The following is a 21,491-nucleotide window of genomic DNA, read 5'->3' as shown; positions in this document are numbered from 1 at the left end:
TATTTTTTTTTCTGAAAAGTCCTACGTTTCTCACACGCCTGAGAGTTTCTATCTAGCAGCTGTCCCGATATCTTTGGTCCGTGGAGGATTTATTAGACGTTCCCGTGCAGAAGTTTAGGAGTGTTGCGACCCGGGAACGTTTCAAAGGAAGGACACGAGGGCGAAGAATGGTAGTAGTAGAGAGAGGGAGTCTTCGATAGTCGCACTCTTTTTCTTTCTCTCGGCATTAGGACAGATAAGAATATTTATGGTTGTAGCGAAGGTTGTTCCTTTGTACGAAAGATTCTATTTTCTTATTGCTAACATATCTGGAACCTTATCTTTCAGTCTGTATGGGGGAAAAAGTTTGTTTTCCAATAAGAGGAGGATAACTAATAGCTAAAAGATAACGCTTAATCATTCAATCACTTTTAGTTTCTACAATTTTATTTTCAAGCAAAAATCATTTTTTTAAATATTAATTGAAGTAATTACCCATCCATAAAATAAAGTAATATTAAAAGTGTCAATTCAGCTTTTTGTTTAAAACGAGAATAACAGTTAATAATAATAATAATAATAACCACCCATACATTTCAATAATCGTTAAAGCATATCGGGTAAAAAATTCATTTATTTATTAATATCGGCTCCGAATTTACATTATAAACTTTAATAACTATGTCCGAGTATATTCGAATTACCGCAAAACAACGCGGTTTTACCGTTTATAACATTGTATACATTTTGGCTGGTCTCGGCAAAACGTTGGCGCTAAAAATTTTAATAAATAAAATCGTTTCGACGTGAAATTCAGTTCTGCCACAAACACACAATATTTTGGGATGGGGAAGGATAAATTAAAATAAATAACACACACACCCAGTTTTCGTTCGCGTTTAGGACCTAATAACGAAAAACGCGCGTGCAACCGACGATTCAATTTAAACCACAAACGCAATTCACGCCAAATTACTATGAAATAGGAACCGAATTGCAAGCGTATAAACGTTTACAAGCGCAGGATACGTTGTGGTGCGCGATTAATTAAATAATACTGTGATTAATAGGTACGGTTTAAAGGGGAAATTATAACTGGTATTAATCCGGAAGTGTGTCTATATGAATTTGTGTAAATCCCAACTTTTTTACATCACAAAAAGGGTTTTTTTATTAAAAAGGTAGCATTTACAATTATTTTTTATTAATTTTTAAAAACATTCCTACAAAATTTATTATTGAGTTCAAATGTTATCTCAACATCTAAAAGGAATTTAATAAAATGGGTTCTTTCGTTAGAAAGAGAAGATTTTTTTGTATTTATTTCGAACGTTTCATAAAAATCCTTTTAAAATTGGAATTTTTTATAATTTTGTCAAAAAAGAATGATAAGAACCTATTTTTCTTACGATAACTACCAGATGGGGTGCTTTAGAAGGCCTAAAACAAATTAAAATAGCAATTATTTGTTATTGCAAGGAACTGTTATTGACATCTAGAAAGACCAACGCTATGGAGCAAAAACTTTAATTAGCAAAAATATCAAATAGAAACATTTAACAAGTTTGAGAAAGAATACCCGTGTTCAAACCTCAATAATGGCAGAGTTCTGGATAATTTAAAATATCTCAAATTTTTTTATAATAAATAAATTAATTTCTGTATAGATATCAAAAAAAGATGAACCTGACTTCAATAAAATACCAAAATTACTTTTCTAACTTAAAAATTAAGCTTACAGAGTGATTTATTGAACTTTATAGATTTGTTACCAAACCTTAATAACAGAGTTTTGGATTTTTTAAAATATCTCAAATTTTTGTGGAACAAATAAATTAATTTCTTTACACATATTAAAAGAAGAAGAATTTGGCTTCAATATAATACCACAATCACTTTTCTAACTGAAAAATTAACCATTCAGTGACTTTTTGATCTTTATCGATTTGTTACCAAACCTCAATAATGACAGAGTTCTGGATAATTTAAAATATCTCAATTTTTTTTTATAATAAATAAATTTATTTCTTTATAGATATCAAAAAAAGATGAACCTGGCTTCAATATAATACCAAAATCACTTTTCTAACTTAAAAATTAAGCTTACAGTGATTTATTGAACTTTATCGATTTGTTACCAAACCTTAATAACAGAGTTTTGGATTTTTGAAAATAACTGGATTTTTTTTATAATAAATAAATTAATTTCTTTGCACATATTAAAAGAAGAAGAATTTGGCTTCAATATAATACCACAATCACCTTTCTAACTTAAAAATTAACCATTTAGTGAATTTTTGAACTTTATCGATTTGTTACCAAACCTCAATCATGACAGAGTTCTGGATTCTTTAAAATATCTTAAATTTTTTTATAATAAATAAATTATTTTCTTTACAGATATTTAAAAAAGAAGAATTTGGCTTCAATATAGTATCAAAATCACTTTTCTAACATAAAAATTAACAAATCGGTGGTTTTTTCAACTTTACCGATTTGTTACGAAACCACAATAATAGCAGAGTTCTGGATTTTTTAAGATATCTTAAATTTTTTTATAATAAATACATTAATTTCTTTACAGATATTTAAAAAAGAGGAATTCGGCTTCAATATAATGCCAAAGCCACTATTCTAATTAATTTATTAATAATTATTATAAATTCAAACCTCCATAATAGCAGAGGTCTGAAATTTTTAAAATATTTCAAATTTATTTATAATAAATAAATTAATTTAAAGAAGAAGAATTTGGCTTCAATATAATAGCAAAATCACTTTTTTAAGTCAAAAATGAACCTTTCAGTGCTTTTTTAAACTTTATCGATTTGTGGAATCATAAAATTCCTGAAAATTATGATCGAACTGCAAGAAATGAAGCCTTAAGAAGGATAGTTGAGATTATGCCGAAAACAGTTCCCAATTTTGAGGAAAACTCGGCAAAGGCAAAAATACGAGAGTAGCCGAAATTGGACCATTGCCTTGATTAGACCACCATCGTAACTTGAAAACTATAAAGTTAATGTATTCTTAATATAGACAACTTATGTTGCTCAACATTTTGAACATCACGTCAATTGTAGCAATAACAAGAAGGCACTTTTATTACTAGATGGACATACCACAAATAGCAGAAATTTGAATGCATGTTGTTTCACTCGAGATAACGGAATAATATTATTAGTTGCCTGGACACACTACTCATAGTTTGCAACCTTTAGACGTTGCTTTCTTTGGCTCATTACAAATTTATTTTGTTCAATCCTACCTTCGAAATTGTTAGTTTCTAACTTGGATACGAGTGTTGAAAGTTGTTATTTACATTCACTCTGCTGACTTTCATAGAAACGAGTAAGTGAAAATTTTTTTCAACCACTGTTAGCTAGATATAAAACCTTTAAAGGAACAACTCTTTGTTTAAAGGTGGAAGCACAGGGGAGCACACGTGGAAAATTAATTAAGTATTTCACTTCTATAAAGCCCGACATACGCGTTAATGAAAAATCATGGTTTCCTCACTTATACCTCCTGTGATATACTATTACTCAGACACCAGAAACATTTCTTGATCAATGTAAAGAGGACAAAATACGCCAAATGTAGATTTGTAAATTGCTGAATGAAGCAGCTACAGTTGCAACTGCCGAGAAAGCTTTCCGAGCCTTTGGTATTTAGCATGTCTTTCAAGATAGCCAATTTACACCATCAAATATTTTGCAACCTAAACCAACCACTGAACCTGTTGATGTATGTCAAACTAGAACAATCGAAAATTTGGAGAACGTTCTTCGTGAAATGTCACCGCCTCCAAAACTGAATCCAATGCCAGGACCATCATCTTCTCGAGCTAGAGCAATTGCCCAAAAAACTACATTAATAACAAGCAAGAAAAATCTTTTAAAACTACAGCAAAACAAAAAAAAAACGAACAACATTTGGAACAAAAATACAAAAGAGACAAACTAAGACAACATAGTTTTGTTTTGTGTGTGAGGAAGAAAAAGATGCACACATGATCCGGTGCATCATATGTCATGCATTAACTGTATGTAATGGAACTGTACGTTTTATATCCTATTTTATTGTCCATCCTAGGCTACTCTCCCCTATATGCAATGCCAAGTGAATACAAGGTTTTAAAGTCGTGCAGAAGTGGAGCATCAGACGATGTGCATAATTATGACATAATAATGTGTATATTTGATGTGTATGACATAGTTCTCTAATTGTAAGTAAAGTACTAGGTAACTTTTTACGTGCAATCCACGATCGAACCCCACAGCTATGTATGTTCTCGTTTTTTTTTTGTTAATATCATGTGGAGTTCCAAGGGGCAGATTTGCACATGACGCCATTTTTATTACTGTGCCAGTACATAATTATCACGTGTATGTGGAAACAACTTCTGGTGCCAGCTAATTGGCACCACTAAACTGACTTCTTACAGGCGCTAGTAATGTATGCATGTGTAAACTTAGCTATAGCTTACACAATAGCACAGGCATTGGGTAGTTTTGTAAAGGAAAAGTTTTGTTTGGAAAAAGGTGGTCCTTATGATAACCCTAAATTTACGTCACAAACAAACTTTTTGCACAGAATACAGTGTTGCGTTGTCTTTCTGTTACGTTTTCTATAGCAAAGATAACAACTGTCTTGTACATTTGTTGTAGTTGCTGTTGTGTTTATAGTGGGTTGGTTACTTTGTGCTTCTGGTACAACTGGTATCATAAGCTCTTTTAATTGACGTTGTATAAATTTGTTGTTGTAACGACTTGTTGCACGTTTCTTCGTGCATCTTTATCATCCTCTTTATATACCTTGAATGCATTGGTACTATATTGAAGCTATATCTATAATATAATAAATAGGGCCATGGGCCATCTGTTGGTCTTCCTTTATGTTGAATATTGTTGAGCAAGCTGATCACCTACATCAACAGCTCCTTTGGTTTTGTTGTAAGACAATATAATTTCAGGCTTGCAATCTTCATCTTATAGGTCTACGAAGCAATTCGTTTGGTATAAACGCTTTATTTTTCCTATGTTTATCCGATAATTGCAGACTGGTGAAAAAAATATCAGTAGTTATTCCATGTCCTACTGGTAAGTGGATTACTGACATAAGTCTAGTACGACTGTCTCTCTGTGGTTCTTTTCTGGTTGCTTAGTCAGATAACTTTACCTAAGGTAAAGCATAGCTTTACCCAGATATACTTGCATATTGATTATGTACGCAGAATCGCAGTCAGACACACGGAATCGGGCTTTACCTCTATACGGAACAAGTCTTTCATCTACGGATATATGGGCATCTGGATTACAGCTAATTTTACATTTTGCAACAAATATATCAAATATCTCTCTAGTCACAGCCAGTTTATCGTTTTCTCTTCTTATCTAGTTTCAAAATTATCAAAATGAAGAAATCGCGTGAGTTCGTGGTAACGATTACGAGACATAGTATCTGAAATGATTGCTCTACGGTAGGCAGGATCGGTACACCATAACATGTCGACAGATTTCTTACTACTTTTGAGAGCACCAAGTAAAGTAAGTAGTAAACTAAGTAAAAGTCCAATATAGGCCAATATTTCATTATTATTTTTGGAACAAATGTTCTTCGTTTCAAAGGGTTGCCAGCACTCCATCGTTCGTAGAAGTCAGTAGCTTTACGGTTCATTCAGTGTCATCTTTAGCTACATGCGTATCTTTCGCTGCGCCATCAATTTCATCTAAACTAGCACCAGAAATTTCATCATGCTCGTATTCATCAACTGACCCATGATCAGTTTCCTCGTCACTGTCTTCTTCTTGCAGAAAATCGTCGAATTCTGTATCATCATTATCCAGTAGCATCAACATCTCCGCTTCGGTAAGGTTCTTTAGAGGACGTATTTTCGGAACAGCACTCATAGCGTTCATAACAAAACGCACTAATAGAAATTACTAAACGTACAACACAAGTAATGAAGCTAAACTGAAATATGTGGTCAAGTGGAATTTCAAGAATGGGTAGAAAGAGTATTCCGCGAAATCAAGCTGGGAAATAATTAAGCCTAAAAAGAAATTTTCTCCTAAAAAAGTCTAGGGCAGCCCGGTTGAGAGGATGAGGGAAAGAAAATTTGTGTCTCTATATCTAAGAGATATTTTCAAAAACGGACATTTTTATTAAAAAAGCAACATTTTCTTCTATACAAACCTAAAATTTAATAAGGATATCTGATGAAATCAATTTCTTATTAATTTTTAAATATACCGAAAAAAATTGATAAATCTAAATTGTGCCAAATATTTTCATTGAGTTGGTCTTGAAGATTATACTCATTGCTCTTTGTTTGCTCATTCTTACAATATGTCCAACCCACCTGAGTCTTTGCGATTTGATAAACAATATCACGTCTTTGTCTCCTATTAAGTCCTGGAGTATTTTTCTTTCAAAGACACGAAGGGCATTTTTGTTCGTTTCTACCAAATTCCAGAGTGCAGGAATTTCCATAAATTCTCAATAAATAACAACTGGTCTAACTAGAATCTTACACATTTTCAGTTTGGCTTCCCTAGATATGTCCCTTGACGTTAGTATGTTTTTGTCACTATTAAAAATTACGACTAGATAGATATTTGAATGTCTGAAGATTCTCGAAGTTATATTTTTCAGGTTTTCCTCTCTGTTCATTTTGTGGGTAGACCTTGCTTTGACCGTAATTTCTGGCCATTACCAGTACATCATCTGCGAATGTGCATATTTTAAATGATTTTTTTATTATATAGCCTCTGTTTTTAAGGCCACTAATATAGCAGAGTGCAAGGCAAAATTAAACATCAGTGCTGACAAAGTCTCACACCAGTTCTCAGTGCGTCTGTATTCCATTTCATTCTGCTTTACACGCAGTTTTGCAGCCATAGCCGATATTCTTTGCCACAGTTTGCCCCTCTGCATTTTCGCACATTTATTATCCATGAGGTGCCTCTATTTGTCATGAGAACATGATTAATTTGATTCGTCCTGGTTGTTTCTGGGATTTTCCACGTACTCTTCTTTGGAAGTCTCAGTTTATGTTCATTGCCATGGCGTTAGTCATTTGGCTCAGTCTTATTCCGTTTGGGTTTGTTTCATTATGCAGGAAGAATATCCTCGCATTACAGTATACCTTCTCCAGTTTATCATAGAAAACGGCCTTTTCTTCGTTATCACTTTCTTGTATGAATGCATATATACTTATGATAGCTAAATTATTGAATCTTCTCTTTAGCAGAATGAGACTTATTCTCTATTTACTAGGTTGAAGTAAATCACTGACCTTCAAACCTTACTGGAGTCATAGAAACCCTTTCCATGATGACCTGCGTTATCTGATGCCTTATCCTGAAAAATTCTTCTTATCTACTGACATTTCCACCTAATTTCCTGCAGTGCCACAACATCCATATTATACTTTAGCAGTTCAACTCCAATCTGCCTAAACCTATCCTCAAATCATTGTCTTTTTTTTTTGTTGCTGTTTAGGTTTCGTAACTGTTTTCAACATGCAGGTTGGTTACTTCATCTCAGATAACAAAATTGGCTCTTTCATCCAGGAAACTTTAAATTTGGTACAACCTAATCTCAAAGGTTCGTTTGTTACCTCAAAAAGTTACAGTTTTTAATTTCCAACAGCTTTAAAGAAAAATTTTTACTTTAACCTTATATTGTAGTTACATTTTAAGGCTAATAAATTGATTCGATAACAAATTTCTTTGAAAATCCATTTAGTATTTTCACTTTTTATGAAAAATTCCATTTTTGAAAATACGTTTTAGTTGTTGAGAAAAAAATGTTTGAAGGTCATCACGTTTTTGAGTTAGTAAGTTGATTCGATAGTTTTCCAAAGTTCCTTAAAAACCTATTCCTTTCGAAAATCATCTTAGCGTTTTCACTTTTTATGAAGAAAAGTGTGACCTTTTTAGTGGAAAACTTCGTTTTTGAAAATATCTTTTAGTTCTTTAGAAAAAAATGTTTAAAGTTATTCACATTTTAGAGTTAACAAATTAATTCGATAGTTTTCCAAAGTTCCTTAAAAATCTATTCCTTTTGAAAATCATCTTAGCGTTTTCACTTTTTATGAAGAAAAGTGTGACCTTTTTAGCGGAAAACTCCGTTTTTGAAAATATCTTGTAGTTCTTTAGAAAAAAATGTTTAAAGTTATTCACATTTCAGAGTTAACAAATTGATTGATAGTTTTCAAAAATTCATTAAAAATCAATTCCTTTTGTGAATCAATTTAGCATTTTCACGTTATATGAAGAAAAGTGTGACCTTTTTAGCGGAAAACTCCGTTTTTGAAAATATCTTTTAGTTCTTTAGACAAAATTTTTTAAAGTTATTCACATTTTAGAGTTAACAAATTGATTCGATAGTTTTCAAAAATTCATTAAAAATTCAATTCCTTTTGAAAATCAAATTAGCGTTTTCACTTTTTATGAAGAAAAGTGTGACCTTTTTAGCGGAAAACTCCGTTTTTGAAAATATCGTTTAGTTCTTTAGAAAAAAATGTTTAAAATTATTCACATTTTAGAGTTAACAAATTGATTCTATAGTTTTCAAAAATTCATTAAAAATCAATTCCTTTTGAAAATCAATTTAGCGTTTTCACTTTTTATGAAGAAAAGTGTGACCTTTTTAGCGGAAAACTCCGTTTTTGAAAATATCTTTTAGTTCTTCAGAAAAAAATGTTTAAAGTTATTCACATTTCAGAGTTAACAAATTGATTGATAGTTTTCATAAATTCATTAAAAATCAATTCCTTTTGAAAATCAATTTAGCGTTTTCACGTTATATGAAGAAAAGTGTGATCTTTTTAGTGGAAAACTCCGTTTTTTAAAATGTCTTTTAGTTTTTGAGAAAAACATTTTTAAACATCCACATGTTTAGGGTTAATTATTACAAATAGATTCGTTTGGACGATTTACCTTGATTTCTCTTAAAAAGGATGAAAACGAAGATATTTCTTGGGGTTCATTATAAGTTCTTGCGGGTTGAAATATTGATGCACCCCGGGAAGAAACTTTCCCGTAAAGTTTCTTTTTTGGAAGTTGGCCAATTTATCGGTTATCAATTAACGAAACTTTCTCGAATTTCAAACCACTTTTAATCAAATTTTAAACAATTAAGAAACAAATTATTATTTTTTACAATTTTTTTAATTTTCAATTACACCTTAATTATATTAATTAACCATAAAACTGAGAATGTTAAGAAATAAACGTTTCCTTCATTAAATTCGTTACTTGTCGACGTTTAACCAACGGAGTTTCCTCTTTTACGTCGCAGTTAAAACTTTATTACGTTTCACAAACTAGCGCTCGGGAAACCGTTTTTATTAACAAACCAGATAAGAATTTGTGTTCGTTTTAAGGTGCTTTTAAACAACCTCAATTTTAACCCTAATTCACAAATTAAAAAAAAAAACTAATTAAGTTGTGTAACTGAATTTAATTTGATATTGCTTATCAATAAATGAATGATTTATTGGAGTTTTTTTCGTTCTTGTCTAATTAACACTAATAAATTCGTGATGAGTATCGCGCGATGACAGTGTAAATTTAATTACAAAGTATCGACAATTTCAATAATACCTAGCCTCTCGTGTGTATTTAATAATTGGGAAAGCTCGTGATGCTTTCGTAATCAACGTCCGAAATGAAAGGATGATATATAGTGTGTTCGATTTTTCATTTCGCATGATAATAATAACAATAATAATCGTTCGTGTATAAATTAACTATTCAAACGTTAATAATTCGAAAAACTATCATAAAGTTAATAAATAAAGTATTGATGAACTATTTATATATTATAAACCGCCGAAATATATTCGATTATAAACTGCAGCACCATCAACAACGAACTAATAATCATAACCAGAATACAATAGGATATATAATGTTACCTATTTTGTTAAATAAATTAATTAGTCGATTTTATCGATTTTGTATTGAAAATAAACCAAACAATAAGCTACTAAACCAATGTTAAATTTAATTATTGAGTTTATTAGTATGTGTAATGAAAATTTTAAGTTTATATTTTCGTTATATTAAATTATTTAACGTTAAAACTTTTTTTCTTTATCATTTATCATTATTTTTAATTACTTGTAGCTTCTCTATTTCTATTTTAATAATGATTGCGCATTTTTATTTGGATTTTACAAACCATATCATTAATTCGATTCTATTTTTAATAAAGTTTTAAATATTTATAACCAAACCCTTCATTTTTAGTAGATTTCGATACGTTTTGATTTGATCACCCAGAACATTTTTATCACAACTTTGACAACAATTTAACATTCTCCACTAGAATCTGCATACTTTTCGAAATAATTACCGAAATTGTTATGGTTCCATTACGATAATTGAAAATGCTGTGATTTTTTTAAACGCAATTGCTTTATTTCCTACATCTCTTTTTACATTCAATTTTTTCGGAGATATTTCATGATCCAACCTATAATGTATTATACATAGCCTTAAAGTAGATATTTCAAACTTTAATTTGGTATAAAAATCATTTCTTAATTCCAATAAATAAAATAGTTTGGATATTTTAAAGTTTGTCATTGCTGAAAATGTCCTAACCTATTTAAACATAATTTATATTGATTATTTTCTCAATTATTTTATAACTCAACCCCAATTCTGTTATATAGCATTTTAAAGAAGAGATTTTAAAGAATGATTTGGTATAAAAATCGTTTCTTAATTCCAATAAATAAAGTAGTTACGATTTTTTAAAGTTTATCATTGCTGGAAGTATCCTAATATATTTACACAAAATTTGTAATAACTTTTTTCTCAGTTATTTTGTAATTTAACGCATAATCTGTTATATACCGTCTTAAAGAAGAAACTTCAGACTTTAATTTGGTATAAAAATCATTTATTAATTCCAATAAATAAAATAATTACGATATTTTAAAGTTTGTCATTGCTGGAAATATCCTAACCTATTTAAACATAATTTGTATTGATTATTTTCTTAATTATTTTGTAATTCAACCCAAATTGCGTTATATACCATTTTAAAAAACAGATTTCAAAGAATGATTTGGTATAAAAATCGTTTCTTAATTCCAATAAATAAAGTAGTTACGATTTTTTAAAGTTTATCATTGCTGGAAATATCTTAATGTATTTACACAAAATTTGTAATAACTTTTTTCTCAGTTATTTTGTAATTTAACGCATAATCTGTTATATACCATCTTAAAGAAGAAACTTCAGACTTTAATTTGGTATAAAAATCATTTCATAATTCCAATAAATAAAATAATTACGATATTTTAAAGTTTGTCATTGCTGGAAATGTCTTACCTTATTTAAACATAATTTATATTGATTATTTTCTTAATTATTTTATAATTCAACCCCAATTCTGTTATATACCATTCTAAAGAAGAGATTTCAAAGAATGATTTGGTATAAAAATCGTTTCTTAATTGCAATAAATAAAGTAGTTATGATTTTTTAAAGTTTATCATTGCTGGAAGTATCCTAATGTATTTATACAAAATTAGTAATAACGTTTTCTCAGTTATTTTGTAATTCAACGCATAATCTGTTATATGCCATCTTGTAGAAGAGACTTTAAACTTTAATTTGGTATAAAAATCATTTCTTAATTCCAATAAATAAAATAATTACGATATTTTAAAGTTTGTCATTGCTGGAAATGTCTTAACCCATTTAAACATAATTTATATTGATTATTTTCTTAATTATTTTATAATTCAACCCCAATTCTGTTATATACCATTTTAAAAAAGAGATTTCAAAGTGTGATTTAGTATAAAAATCGTATCTTAATTGCAATAAATAAAGTAGTTACGATTTTTTAAAGTTTATCATTGCTGGAAATATCCTAATGTATTTACACAAAATTTGTAATAGCTTTTATTTCAGTTATTTTGTAATTTAACGCATAATCTGTTATACACCATCTTAAAGAAGAAACTTCAGACTTTAATTTGGTATAAAAATCATTTCTTAATTCCAATAAATAAACTAGATAACACTTTTTAAAATTTGTCATTGTTGGAAATATCTTAACCTATTTACACATAATTTGTAATAATTTTTTTTTTCAATTATTTTATAATTCAACTCATACCTTTTTATATATCATTTTAAAGAAGAGATTTCAAAGTATAATTTGGTGTACAAATCATTTCTTAATTCTAACAACTAAACTAGTTACGACTTCTTAAAGTTTATTCCGCTAGTTCTGATATGTGATATCGAACTTTAAGTTTTTTTCTAATAAACTAATTAAGATATATAAATTTTTTATCTTTTGCATTAATCCTTAATCATTCTTGAATCAAATCGTAAAAACCAGATCGAAATTATTAAATTATTTTAGGAGATATAATCTTTCCATTATCACCGTTTTTGCGTAAATAATTAAAGTTACCTTTCAGACTTTCTTTCATCAAATCTAACAAAGGTATTCCAACTTGCTATTTTTTTCTTGAATTTGTTATGTGTTCTTAATCAAATAGTGCAACCCCCACTAAGATTTATTAATCAATTTGCAAGATAGAATTTTTTTAAGATTATCCCGTTTCATTAACCATAAATAATTACTAATTAAGTTATTTCAAATTTTTATTTTTTAATTAATCGATAATCGTTTCTTTATCAAATCATAGAAACCCAATCGAATTTATCAAATTATTTAGGAGACACGATTTTATAAATAAATCGTGTTTTCAATACTAATTGATGTTTTTATTATTTTGTGATGAAATTGAATAAATACAATAAAATGAAGCGGAGAAGTGAAGTAATAATTTTCAATTAGGAAACTGGCAGGGTAATAATTATGAAGTTTTCCCATGTGTTTGTTTTTCATCGATTTAGCGCTAATGAATATTAATTGAATAATAATTATTTCATTAGCGATCGTCGCGTTTCGATACACAATAATTTTTATTGAAAATTTATGTTGTTTTAGCACATTAAAATATAAATTTCGTCGAAAAAACAGTTTTCTTTAGTTAACTAGATCCCTTTAAACCCTATAAGAAAACCGGAAATGAAACGACAATCCCTAAATAAAACCCACAAATCCATATGGATCTTGTAAATCTTTTTTATTGACAAGGGTAAAAGAAAAAGTCCTATTTCTGGTAAAAAGAAAATTTAATTTCAACAAAAAAAAAAAAAGAAAACAAAAAAACCCGGTGATAATATGCAGATAATAACCAATTTTAGTATCTTTTTTTAGGGGGTTCATCATAGAGTTTGAGAGTTTTTATAAAAAAAAAAGTTTCCGGAGTTTGGACGAAATTTAAAAGCTGGGTGAGCTCGGGGAGAAAGAGATTTCCCAATGGAAATGACAGCCGATTATACGGCCGATCCTTTGATCCGTTCATTTTACGAAACGTAATCAAAGTTTTTCAATTAAAACCAATCCTAACAACTTTATCACATATATCAGCCAAAACATTAATAAATGAATTATATAAATTATATAATAACTGTAATTATTAAAATAACTCCGATTATTAAATTTAGTGCGTATCGATCATAAATATTTGGCGGTTTAATGAGAGAGAAAAAATCAAATACAAATTCGTCAATGACCTATAGAAATATGCGTGTATCGAAGCGTAATCATCGTTAATATTAAATTATCCAATTAATTGAATAAATTAAAACATTTACAGTTATACAATACAGTTTTATTATTAATATAGATTCATATAATGATAAAAATAGTTAATAAAATAAATACTGGAAATAAAATATAATCGATATAACTTACTTACATACAGGCTTCGTCCGATTTAAATAATTACTTGATTTAAAAAAATCAATAATCAATAATTTAAATCAAAAGAAAAATTGGCAACTAAAAACTAAGACAAACAAAAACAATGTATACCTAAATAAAAACAAAAAGAAAACAGGTTGTTTATGTAAGTCGTGGCATAATTTTAATCGCAAATATTAGAGTTAAAATTATGACGATTCGTTTAAAAATTTTTGGACTAAACCCATAAATGCTTAAGATATGAACCTTCAAAGTTAAAAAATTCTTAAACATTTTCTTATATATTTTATTATTATTATGATTTGTCTTAGAAGAATAAAATTTGGCAAACAATGCAATGTTTATTTTTATTTATTTTATTTATCTCATGTGTACATAAAATTACAGTTCACAATAATAATAATGAATTTTATTAATATTAATGGTACAAAAGTGAATCAAAAGGAAAAAACTAAACTAAGTCTAGGTGATATAAATATACCATAAATCAAATATCAAATGAACGCTCGAGGCAACACACCAACTGCAGCAAAGAGTAGTTTTTTAAATGCATAGAAAGAATGCTGAAACAGATCTATGTTAACACGATTTGCTGATCTTGCCATTTTCAATAAAGGAGAGTTTGAACAGGCATTGGTGTCATAAATAGAAAGTCAAAGCGAAGTAATCCGGGAGGAACATGAATACATATAGAACTAACAAGCATTGGAGAATCACACTTGTTCAAAAGTTTCTAAAAATATAACATATCCATAAAATACGTAAACATACGAAAAGAAGTGCAAGTTGATTCGTAATCAATGTATTGAACGGAAAATTTAAAACAAATGTATTTGAGGAATTCAGATTGAATACGTTCAATTCTAGATTTACGCGAGAGATATTGAGGATTCCAAACGACGCTGCAAAAGTTAAGTGTGTTGTAGACATAGGCAAAATAGAGATTTCTAATTGCATCAATGTTAGAAAAAGCTACGGTGGATCTCATAATAAATCCTAACATACGCCAGGCTTTGGAGACAACAGTATCAATATGTTTATCAAATAATAATTTATAATCTTATGTACCACCCAAATCTCTAATAAATGAAACACGTTGCAACCTCTCACCAGCGACGCTATAATTGTAGTGGATTGTGTTCATCCTCTTAGAGAAGGAAATAATATTCCACTTTGATAAGTTTAATGAAAGGCGATTATTTAAGCAAAAAACATATAGATTGTTTAAGTCAGATAGCAGTCTAGAACAATTGAGGTGAGGAGATGCGCAGAAAGAGTTTTAAATCGTCAGCATACATTAAACATTGGGCATAATTAACGACGTCAAATATGTCGTTAACATACATATTAAACAGTAAAGGGCCCAGATGGCTACCCTGTGGAACAGCATAAGGAACCGACACAGGATTAGAAAAGAAAAACCATTAACCGAAACAATCTGGCATCTCTCCTTCACATAGGAAGCAAGCCATTGCAAAATTTCTCCCTGAACACCAAACATCATTAGTTTAAACAGAAGTAAGTTGTGATCCACCCGGTCGAAAGCTTTACTAAAATCCGTATAAACTGAATCAACTTGACAAGAATCATCCAGAGAAGATAAGATATACTGGGTATATTCAAGCAAGTTACTCTCAACCGAGCGACTAGCAAAAAAACCATGTTGTCTACAATTGATTTTAGACTTAAGGGCATAGAATAGACGTGCATAAACTACTTTCTCAAAGACTTTCCCAAATGCTAGCAAAATAGATATGGAGCGGTAATCAGATATAACACCACAGTCAGCTGATTTAAAAATGGGAAGAACAAAAGCCCGCTTCCACAATGAAGGAAAGACACCCATTATTAATGAAGCATTAAATAAAATAGTTACAGGAAGGGACAGAGAGTGTGAGCATTCCTTGATTATAATTGATAGAATACCATCAGTACCAATACTGTCTGTAACCCTGACACCTCAACCTCAATTCTGTCAAACTGCAATCTACACAATCTACATTCTCCTGGATTGGAGCAGCATCAACAAAAACCGAAGAAAACAAATCAGCGAACGATGAGCATACTCCGACACCATCGCCAACAACAGTTCCATTCCAGGACATCGTAGAAGGAATGACATCCGCACGCTTCTTACACTTAGCAAAAGCCCAAAACACCTTTGGGTCAGATTGGATATTGCTTTCAGCTCTTCTAACATACTCCATGTAATTGTGATGGATTAGATACTTTACACGATTCCTTAGAATTGAAAAAGTAAGGTAGTCAAGTCGGTTACCATAACGCTTCCATTTTAAAATCATGAGTTATCAAGAGAGATGGTTTAAAATCACTTTTGAAAGTATGCAAACACGGGATCAATGCTGTACAGGTGTCTACAAAGGTTATTTCCTTAAAACTTTATTATTTTGTGGTAAACCTTTCAAATTACCAACTGATTCTAAAAGTCTATTTCATTTTAAAATTATTCTCACTCTTAGAAATGTTTCATTAGACGCATCGTTTTAGAGTTATTTACAAAAAGATGCAACCTCGTCCATGCAATATTGTCATTAATCGTGGGTGTCCATTGTAAGGAAAGCAGTAAAGCAATGCGTCAAATTAAAAGGTCATCAATAAAAAGTCATTTTTCTAAACACGCAGCATCCATAGTACACTTTTTCATCATAGATTGGCAACACTGTATTTGCAACAGATGATCAGCAATTTTAAATTCTTGTCTAAACTGTTGCTATCAACAGTACTAGCAGTACCACAATCTGCCACAAAATCTAGAATGTTTTCTTCTAGTTGGGGTATACGAGCTGATCTCAGATTCCCCTTATTTACATACTTCTCTCTTAAATTTCCTGTCTTACGTAAATGTCTTTCGATATTTAGAAATGTTTTTCTATCAGGTTGTCTTTACTTATGATTTGTTTCCATCTACGATTAATGATAACATTACAAAATCGAGGTTGTATCTTTTTGCAAATATCTCGAAAACGATGCGTCTAATCAAAAATGTCTAAGAGTGAAAATATTTTTAGAATGAAATGCGTTTTTAGAACCAGTTGGAAAATTTAAGGGTTTATGGCATAATAAATATGTTTTAAAGAAATAACCGTTGTGACCAACCTGTATAGCTTTAATCCCGTGGTTCGATATTTCGAATAGTGATCTTAAACGATTTCTTATATAACATTGCACTGCTTGCCAAATTTTGCCTTTTCAAGACAAACCATATTGAAAATATTTAAGAAAATGTTTAAAAATTTCATAACATTGAAAACCCATACCTTGGCCATTTATGGATTTAGACCAAAAATTTTTTTTCATCATCATTTTAACTCTAATATTTGTGATTAAAATTATGCCATGACTCTGTATAAAAATACTAATTTTCAGGCTTTTGCCACTCCTCATTTGTTGCATACATTGGAGTGGACCAGCACAAATGTTGTGAAGACCCCTCTCTATTGAAGCTGAAGAACAAACAACATATAAAAATTATTTTAAAGTTAGAAGATAGCAATGGATATAACTTTCTTGTAGAAAATGGTTGTATTTTCGTCTCTAGCTTAACTATTAGTCGTAGTAATCCAGTATTAGCGTAAATGGTAAGGCGTAAGTGCCTGGTTGTAAAATTTCTGATAAACTTATATTTGAGACAGGGATAATTCCAATTTTTCGTCAAATGAACTTCCTAATTCCTTCCACACTTCTACAGCATCATATAGAGAAGCGCTTTTTTTGCAATTTGTGAAATCCCCGAGATATTGAAGTAAGAGGGCTGATCTGAATTGTATTCTGTCGGTATAAGGTCCGTTTTAATTTCAATCAAGGAATTTAAACATGGGTCCTTGAGGATTTCGAGGTGTCCTTTGACTTTACCCTGCATCAACTTGAGTGATGAACCTGTTTTCAGTGATATTGCACTTAAAGCTGCCTCTTTTTGTATATATAAATGAACTGGTGTGAGACCGAGTAGGGCTTTAAGAGCAGTCGTCGGACAAGCTCTCATTGCACCCGTTATATTAAGCATGCTAGCCGCTGGATTTGTGTCAGCTGTTGTGCTGTCTTATGATTTGTTTTTGGCCACCAAACTAGTGAGGCATGGGCGACCATGGATCTAATTATTGCTATGTAAGCCCAATGAGCCATTCGTGGTTTGAGTCATAAAATTCCTCACCTTGTCTATGTGGGAGTTCCAGTTTAATTTACTGTCTATTATTACCCCTAGGTATTTAACTTCTGTTTTGAGGTTAATAGTTCTGCTTTCAATGGAGAGTGCTCTCAATTGTAGCTTCCTTCTTGGAATGAAAGGGGCTATTTCGATTTTGTTTGGGTTGATGCTGAGCCCATTGCTTCTGCACCAACTGTTTTTCCCATTAACTTACATGTATTTGCAGACAATCCACCATACTGTTCCACCTCAAATCGTTTAAAACTGTTCCATCAGTGTATACAAGCTATATGCTTAGATCTAGCCAGGTGATTCTTTCTAAAATATTTCACAATTTGGATCACATACTCTTTGACTTTAGTTACTTCAAGGTCTTTGCAAAGCAAATTTAGAAACTGAGCTGAGCATCAATAAGTTATAGCAGAACCACTAAAGCTTCTGATCTATGACTTCTCATACTTGTCATATTCGCAGCATATCCCACACAAATGACGTTTTATTACAATTATATTTCGCTTTACAAGATGAAATTATTCCATAAGCAATTTTTGTTAAGTAATCACTTGTATGGGGGCTACCAGATGTATCTATTGTTTCGTATAGGAATGTGTTACCATCTTAAGTAGCTATTGTGGCACATAGTATAGGGTACATTACGTACATTAGACAAACCATCAACTGATTCGTTTACGTTACATGCAGAAAGACTTCTCGTATAAAAATCGTTTCTTAATTCCAATAAATAAAGTAGTTACGATTTTTTAAAGTTTATCATTGCTGGAAATATCCTAATGTATTTACACAAAATTTATGATAACGTTTTTCTCAGTTATTTTGTAATTTAGCGCATAATCTGTTATATATCATCTTGTAGAAGAGACTTCAAACTTTAATTTGATATAAAAATCATTTCTTAATTCCAACAAATAAAATAATTACGATATTTTAAAGTTTGTCATTGCTGGAAATGTCCTAACCTATTTAAACATAATTTATATTGATTATTTTCTCAATTATTTTGTAATTTAACTCCAATTCTGTTATATAACATTTTAAAGAAGAGATTTCAAAGAATGATTTGGTATAAAAATCGTTTCTTAATTCCAATAAATAAAGTAGTTACGATATTTTAAAGTTTATCATTGCGGGAAATATCCTATTGTATCTACACAAAATTTATAATAACCGTTTTCTCAGTTATTTTGTAATTTAACGCATAATCTGTTATATATCATCTTGTAGAAGAGACTTCAAACTTTAATTTGATATAAAAATCATTTCTTAATTCCAACAAATAAAATAATTACGATATTTTAAAGTTTGTCATTGCTGGAAATGTCCTAACCTATTTAAACATAATTTATATTGATTATTTTCTCAATTATTTTTTAATTCAACCCCAATTCTGTTAAATACCACTTTAAAGAAGAGATTTCAAAGAATGATTTGGTATAAAAATCGTTTCTTAACTCCAATAAATAAAGTAGTTACGATTTTTTAAAGTTTATCATTGCTGGAAATATCCTAATGTATTTACACAAAATTTATAATAACTTTTATCTCAGTTATTTTGTAATTCAACGCATAATCTGTTTTACACCATCTTGTAGAAGAGACTTTAAACTTTAACTTGGTATAAAAATCATTTCTTAATTCCAATAAATAAACTAGATAACACTTTTCAAAGTTTGTCATTGTTGGAAATATCTCAACCTATTTACACTTAATTTGTATTAATTTTTTTCTCAATTATTTTATAATTCAACACATAATCTATTATACACCATATTAAAGAAGAAACGTTAAACTTTAATTTGGAATAAAAATTATTTCTTAATTAAAATAAATAAGGAAGATGCGAGTTATTGAAAATTTGTATTTCTTCACTGACAATTTTATTTATCCAATTGAATGAATTAAAACATTTACAGGTAAAACATCACAGTTTTATTGTTGATATAGAATCCAAATTATGTTAAAAACAGTTAATAAAATAAATATTGGAAATAAAATATAATCAATATTTATGTTATCCAAAGAAAATTTCGATAAATTCTCAATAAAGTTCATAACCATTCCGTAAATTTCGACATCCTTCAAGAAATTGTGACTGAAGAATTCTTGAATTGATTTTATGGAGTCTTCATTGATTTTAATTCCAGCGTAGAATATTTGATTACATTGAATTGGATCGTAAATGAAATTTACTGCACGCAGTTGATCGATTCGCACGATTTTATCAGATTTATGATAAGAATATGATATTAACTTGGATTGATTGTAATAATAACGAAGAAATGTCGATAAATGATCTATTATGGTTAAACAATTATTTCTTAACGGCTCTAATTGGTAATCGACCTTCTTAAAGGAGGGTTGTTTTATCATTAACATCAAAAAAACGAAATCGAACGATAATATTTTTTTGAAATAATCATCGTATTTTAACTTTTTTAATTCCTTTAATTTTGATCTTTTAATTCTTTTGTATGGAACTACTTTTTTGGTGTCTTTGGTTCCAAAATTTCCTTTTACAAGATTTTTGCGATTTTTATCCTCAATTTTCTTTAAACATTTATCGAGGGCTTTTACTATAAGGTTTTTATAAAACAGTGGAATACAAGATTCTTTAATCAACTCAGTTGAAGCGTAAAATTTTTTCATCCAGTATAAATGTATAAGATCAATCTTTTTTTCTTCTACTTTGGAAGGTTTTTCTGAATCAGTTTTACGATCTACGTTTAATAAATCAACATCAATGACCGCAGCTAATTCAGAATTGAAATTTTCTTCATCTTCATCATCGTTTTCATCTTTATTCTTATTGGTTTCATCTCTTAATGAAGAGTTATAACTTGGTTTTGAACTAAATAGAAAATAGTTATTTGTGCGTTTTGGTATATACTCAGGAATCTAAACGAAAGAGAATTAGATGTAAAATCAATAAATTATTGGATAAAAGAACTGACCACTTCGTTAGTAATCCTGATTTGGTTGTTATTAGGTAGGATTCTATGAAAAATTTTGATCACATTCGTTATCCCGCTCGTTAAACTCCGATTCATATTGGAAAAGATGGTTTTTCGTACAATAAAATTTAGAAATGTTTTTGGATTAAAAAAAATTACATCACTATTAATTTTTGACACGTTTTGAGACGGAATTTAAAAACGTCTAGTTCATTTTTTTTAGAAATAATGACAACAAAAATTCTCCAAATAATCTAGATGGGTTTGACTTTTTTTATTGGAAAACTCCAAAATTTCAAAAACTTATATTTAGCTTATTTATGGGAATTAAGAAATGATTTTTATACCAAATTAAAGCTTGAAGTCTCTTCTTTCAAATGATTTATAAAAAGTTATGAGTTGAATTATAAAATAATCGAGAAAAAAGATATTACAAATTATGTGTAAATACGTTAGGATATTTCCAGCAATGATAAACTTTAAAGAATCGTATCTAGTTTATTTATTGAAACTAAGAAATGATTTTTATACCAAATGAAAGGCTCTTCTACAAGATGGTA

General features: G+C 29.6%; 2 protein-coding genes across 2 annotated transcripts in view; one reads left to right on the top strand and one right to left on the bottom strand.

Moving 5' to 3' along the window:
- Window positions 1-21,491, top strand: part of LOC111417634 (Semaphorin 2a) — a 384,677-nt gene that overhangs the window by 98,891 nt on the left and 264,295 nt on the right. The window lies entirely within an intron of this gene.
- LOC111413263 (uncharacterized) lies at window positions 19,887-21,167 on the bottom strand. Its single transcript, XM_023044167.2, has 2 exons — window positions 20,932-21,167; window positions 19,887-20,875 (listed from the first exon to the last, which is right to left on the bottom strand). Exons 1-2 carry the CDS (start codon window positions 21,025-21,027, stop codon window positions 19,910-19,912), a joined length of 1,062 nt encoding a protein of 353 aa, XP_022899935.2. The 5' UTR covers window positions 21,028-21,167; the 3' UTR covers window positions 19,887-19,909.

This window comes from Onthophagus taurus, chromosome 3 (genome assembly GCF_036711975.1).
Source record: "Onthophagus taurus isolate NC chromosome 3, IU_Otau_3.0, whole genome shotgun sequence".
Taxonomy (NCBI): Eukaryota; Metazoa; Arthropoda; class Insecta; order Coleoptera; family Scarabaeidae; genus Onthophagus; species Onthophagus taurus.
Note: the sequence above shows the minus strand (reverse complement) of the source record. Positions and strands in the feature narration are given on the sequence as shown.

Bases quoted from the DNA above. Each gene is read 5' to 3' on its own strand.
- LOC111413263 (XM_023044167.2), bottom strand. From the start codon at position 21,027: ATGAATCGGAGTTTAACGAGCGGGATAACGAATGTGATCAAAATTTTT. The intron at 20,876-20,931 runs GTCAGTTCTTTT...TCTTTCGTTTAG, and splicing joins TCAGGATTACTAACGAAGTG to ATTCCTGAGTATATACCAAA.